Source organism: Cyprinodon variegatus, unplaced genomic scaffold, assembly GCF_000732505.1.
Source record: "Cyprinodon variegatus isolate N-32 unplaced genomic scaffold, C_variegatus-1.0 Scaffold1454, whole genome shotgun sequence".
Classification (NCBI taxonomy): Eukaryota; Metazoa; Chordata; class Actinopteri; order Cyprinodontiformes; family Cyprinodontidae; genus Cyprinodon; species Cyprinodon variegatus.
The window spans coordinates 55,994-61,540 of NW_015151907.1; the positions used below are offsets into that span (position 1 = coordinate 55,994).

Below are 5,547 nucleotides of genomic sequence, written 5' to 3' on the forward strand. Positions count from 1 at the left end.
AGAAGCTAAGAGAATCCTAAAAATGCACCACTCGGTTGGTAGAGCAGAAATATCTAATACACTGAATTCCCGGCAATAGAGTCGAGAGCCGGCGGTCTATTGCTGCAGCTAAGTTCTCTTTATTGGGGAAATATTTGGTGAGGAAGGATGAAAATGTTGAACTAACCTGTAGTCTGATCTTTACTCGCCTGTCACCCGTATTGATCCCCAGCTCTGTATTTCCTAATGTCTGGGATTGATTGAATAAATAAGTAGAATGTGATTTCCTGTCAACAGGAGCTGGAATCCATATCAGCCTCATAGCGCGTAAATCTGAGCTCTGCAGAAATGAGCCAATCACTCAGGGCTGACTGGAGGATGAATAACCAAACTAATATCGGTGGAAACCATGTTCGCCATGTTGCCTCAATATATTGATCTTTCAAAGGTTTAGAGCGGCTGCGTTTGGGAAATAATCTTTCTCTGCTGTTTTCACCACCGATTCCTAACATTCAAAATAAAGTGGAAGCTTTTCTCCAGCAGATAACTGATATAATATATAAACTGAACCCAAAGAGGCTGAGTTTACAATTATTTGATATAAATCTTTCAATTTCCACAGAGTTGTAGAGAGTATAGTTTTTCTACCTAGAGGCCATCAGTCAGTGGTTTTTATGACCTCCATTTCTCTGGGTGAAGGCAGCAAAGCTCACTGCATTACAGACATGAAGGAAACGTGATAACAGCAGTTAGAAAAACAATTCCTCATATCGGCCTCCTTCATCTATGCTGCTGTTTTCTTTCTGCTCCAGCTCACCTGGAGGCTGTAAGGAAAACCCATTATCCATAACAACAGGGAGGATTTACGCTTCCTGTTGTTTCATTTCATGCCATGACCTTTTCCTTAAGGAAAGAATAAAAGCTAACTTCCCTCCAAAGTTAGCGCCGCTGTTTTAGCTGCTGCTCTGATCAAAGCCGCTCAGCTCAGGTGGACAACATGTTGGACGGTTTGATCAACAATGAAATGTCTTCAGCTTTGGATGCACTTTAGGAGACAATAAAAGACGTTTTCCTCTGACAGACTCCGCTGCTGAAGGGACGCAGCATCTTTCCTCACGCTGCTTGATAACGCCTCTGAACTCTGATTCAGCCCACGTTAACGTTTCTGATTAGAGCTGTTTACATTTTAATGTTTACTGTAAATAAAAACATTTTCCTGCTTTTATTTTGTGATCTTTGCTGTCGTTTCCCACCTTGCAATCAATAAAGTTAATTTATGCAACTCTCTGAGTTATAATAATACATTTGCAATGAAACACATTGATGTTTCTGAAGTGAGAAAATGTCAAAAAGAGTCGGATGTGTAGCTCTGCACTGGAAGATCCCATCTGCTATCTTTACCACTTATAATGGGGGTGCGGGGGGGAGTGGAGCCTATCCCAGCGGCCAGTGGGTGAGAGGGGGGGTACAGCCAGTGCATGTTAAGGTATGGAAGCAGAGAATGTGGAGAAATGTCTTTAAACAATGAGGAGCAAACCTGCGGGAACCAATCAGACATCAGAGCCTCTAATTTACCACACTGAGCAGGTCTGCTTCCAATAACACGTGTTTTTCTGTGGTTGTGGGGGGGTGGGGGGTGAACTTACTCGTGACGATGTTCTTAGAAGCAGGAGGTCCACGCTTGTTGTTTTTCACCACCTCCAGTTTGACCTCGTACTCCTGACCTGGACCCAGACCGGACTGCTCAAAGCTGGTCTCTGGGCGGCCGAGGGGGTTCAGGATCTCACCGTCCTCCTCTTTCTGCCAAATGGAATATTCCAGTTAAAGAAGGTTTTTCATCTGGTTTCAGCTGGAAGAGACCGGATGCAGGATGTCCTCCATGACGCGACTCACTGTGTTCCTGAAGATCAGGTTCCAGCCATCAAATGGGATATCCAGTGGATCCCACTGCACTTCCACTGACGTTTCTCTCACAGACTTAAACTTCAGACCCTCCGGCTCTGGAAGATCTGTGCAGAAGATAAACTCAGTTTTACATCGTTTCTGCCATGAACTTTAGCAGCCGCTGTGTCCAGCGTTCACTTACGAGTAGCGACTCGTGCGCTGACAGGGACGCTCCTCTGGTTGCTGAGTACGGCGTAGACATTGATCAGGTACTCCACACCGGGCTCAAGCTCTCGAACGGTGGCCTCCTTCTCGTCTCCAGGCACCCGCATCTCCAGCTCCAGACCTCCGTGGGCCGTGGGCACGTAGGTGATTAGGTACTCTGTCACTTTCATCTTGTTGTCCCAGGAAAGGTCGACTGTTTCTGGAGTCACCTCGATCACAGACAGGTCCTCGGGTGGCGAGACTGTGAAGAGACGGGGAAAAGGAGCGGCCTCTAAAAACGGTTTAAAGATGGACATTTGTTGGTCTTCTTTCTTCCATTTGTGCTGCTGTGACACCAGAACTTCCTCACGATGGGAGGAGAAAAAGTCTTCCTGATGGTGAATCTAACTGAATGCTGGTCGCACTCAAAGTTATTCTGGCTAAAGAAGGTGAAACTTTAAGGTCTGCTGGAAAGAGAAACCTGAACAAAGTCAGAACTAATCAGGACATATCTAATAACACAGGTCTAAGCTGATCTAAAGAGCAGACAGACGTAATGGAGACATGCTGGAGAGGATCTCCGTCATCATCATTCTAAAAAAGTTAAAATCAATCCTCTGGACTGTTTCCAAGTTTGAAGATGTTTGGCTTCTCATCCAGGAAGCTTTTTCAATTCAAAATGGCAGAAAAGCCTCAAACTCAACGCTAGTTCTGACATTTTGAATTGAAAAAGCTTCCTGGATGGAAAGTGAAACATCTTCAAACTTGGAAACAAAGTCCAGAGGATTGATTTTAACTTTTTGTAGAGTAATAGAGACGTGAGTCAAGTCAAAGCCAACCAGGACGTTTCCTTCCTTCTCTAAGTTAGGGTGGTAATGGATAAATGTCTCTATGGGGCTTTTCATGGTCAGTCTGCAAAATTCAAAATGAATTAAATGTAAACAGGGTCTAACAGCTCTACATCTACATCCATTTTCCCATTGACCTGAGGAGTCTACAGACCCTCCTGGGTCACCCAGGCTGTGTTATTATCATCAGTCTGCATTAGGGTCTGTTTGCATCAGAGGGATGTAAACTCTATAGTTTGCTCTATAGGTTGGAATATTTGCTCAGATTGCTGATTTGGGAACATTTAGGAAAGTTGCTCATTTCTTTGCTCCTATTCTGACTCTTAAAGATGATGAGACATCCTCACTTTAATGGTGAGTTTTGTTTTCCTTCTATTTATGAAAAGCTGGAATGATGAACCAGGAGGACAGGAAGCAGGTTTTTGGTGTTATTGGAGACGAAGTGTTTTCTGGGTTCTTTAACTCATGGAAGGAGGAGCTGGTTTCTGTGAATGACTCTGAATATCTCATGCATTCTGTGGTCCAACCCAGACTCATTGCCGGGCAACGTTAGTTCACTTTGATGCACGTGTGGCTTTCCTAAACGCTGCTGACTGCTCCTCATCCTCAGCCCTGATCCTTCATCATCCAAAGCTGGTTTCCAAATTTCCCCCATGATTCTGCAAAGCCTTTCCTGCTCAGCTGTAGCCAACCCAGACCTGCTTCATAGTTTCCTGCAGAGCTGCTCATAGACGCTCATGAAGTCTTTAGCTGACAGCTTTATTACAGGGAAAGATTTTTATAAAATGCTTTCTGTTGGTTTTACTGGAAACATTCAGCTTTGCAGACTTATTCACCCTATTCTGCAAGATTTGCCGTTATAAGCCAAAGGGGGCGGGGCCAAAGTGGATTCAATCCAGTTAGGGCGAAGTGTGTTTATGACATGGATGTAAGATGGCAACACTGATGACTGTGAGAAGTGTTTTCACACTAATGGCAATGATCACTTTCAGTCAACAGATCAAATGCTCATTTCTCAATTCAGTATTTTAGCTCCAATAAATGGTTAAATGTCCTGTACTTATATAGCGCCTTTATTCCAGTCAGGACACTTGACCAAAGCGCTTTACACTACATTCATTCACCCATTCACACTGATGGTGACAAGCTAACCCTAACCCTAGCCACAGCTGCCCTGGGGCTCACTGACAGAAGCAGGGCTGCCGTACGCTGGCGCCACCCTCTGACCCCCATCATCTGAAAGGTCTTGCCCAAGGACACAACGACACTGAAAGTCAGAGCCGGGACTTGAACCGTCAACCCTTTGATTTCAGGGCAAACTCCTACATCCAACGCCACTGTCGCCCAATAACCAAAATATCAAGTCTCCGTTAGTTAAAACTTAAACATTGTATCTGAAATGGAAACTGGGTGTCAGGAAAGCCTAAGCTCTGGTTTAGACCAGAGTCCTTTGTTCCATCATCTATCTGTTTATTCTGACTCATGATTGATGAAAGACACAGATGGGGGGGAGTCACTGATGCCCCTGATCCAGCTGGGCCACCATAGTCAGAGAGCCAGAACCACTATGGACTCTGAGGACCCAGTGGATCCCAGAGCAAACGCAGCAGGAGAGACTCTGATCCTGAATCAGCAGATCATGGTGACATCACAGCAGGTTCAGGAGGTTCCTGGATCCTGACGCAGCTTCACTCTGACCACATCCTGCCTCTTTGGTTCTGCCTTTAACGATGTGAAAGAACAAACTGATCTGTGAGCTGCGTTTCTATGACTGAACTATAAAAGTAGCTGTAAAGGTTCTCCTTAGATAACAGCAAATAGAAGGTACACCAGGGTTTCTCAAGCTGTGTTCAAAAATCCTGATGTGATTTCAGGTCAAAGGTCCAAACCAGCCTTAACAGGAAGCCTCCACTGCAAACAGAAACCACAGCGTCCAATTCTAGATGCTGAATGCTTTCCCACAACTTTTATTCACACAGGCTGATTTTTTCCTCCTGTTTCCACTGCTGAGTCCAAGCAGACCGACTCCTCGCTGCAGCAGCAGCAGCGGTGCAAGAAAAAAGATCTTGGTACATAGACTGCAGTTTGGAACCGATATAGAGGAATGTCAACTAGATAGTCAGAACAGTCTAATCTAAGCTTTAGAAGCTGAAAACTGTTCTATTCATTAATAGAGAATATTCAAGGATTTTCTTTAAATAAAATGAGCTTTCTTATTATAAACCATCCACACACAGATGGAGCCGCTCATCATCAGGACAAACCCCAAAATATGACACTGATTTGATCCATTATTTACATCTCTATATAACGTATAAGGAAGAATATAAAAGGTTCAATTATTTTAGACTGATATTACTCATCTATTATCTCAATAGTTTGAGATAAGATGCTTTCTTAGAAGTTTCCTGAAATTGTGACAGAAAATGCTACAGTTTTACCCTCCTGTTGTTTATATAGCTTAGTCTGAACTTAGTTATGAACTGGGCTAGAACTATAGAAAGTAGATCAGACAGCTGATCCAGACGCTGCTGCCTGCGTCCTCACTAGAACTATAGAAAGTAGATCAGACAGGTGATCCAGACGCTGCAGCCTGCGTCCTCACTAGAACTATAGAAGTAGATCAGACAGC

General features: G+C 44.1%; 1 protein-coding gene across 1 annotated transcript in view; it reads right to left on the reverse strand.

Annotated features, from left to right (window-relative positions):
- The window catches only part of LOC107103464 (tenascin-like), a 60,175-nt gene that overhangs the window by 35,581 nt on the left and 19,047 nt on the right, over nt 1-5,547 (reverse strand). Inside the window, exons 4-6 of the mRNA XM_015403184.1 lie at nt 2,066-2,459; nt 1,873-1,988; nt 1,626-1,779 (exon numbers count right to left, since the gene is read on the reverse strand). Of these exons, the coding sequence (XP_015258670.1) occupies nt 1,626-1,779; nt 1,873-1,988; nt 2,066-2,459 (664 nt within the window). The remainder of the gene's footprint in view (nt 1-1,625; nt 1,780-1,872; nt 1,989-2,065; nt 2,460-5,547) is intronic.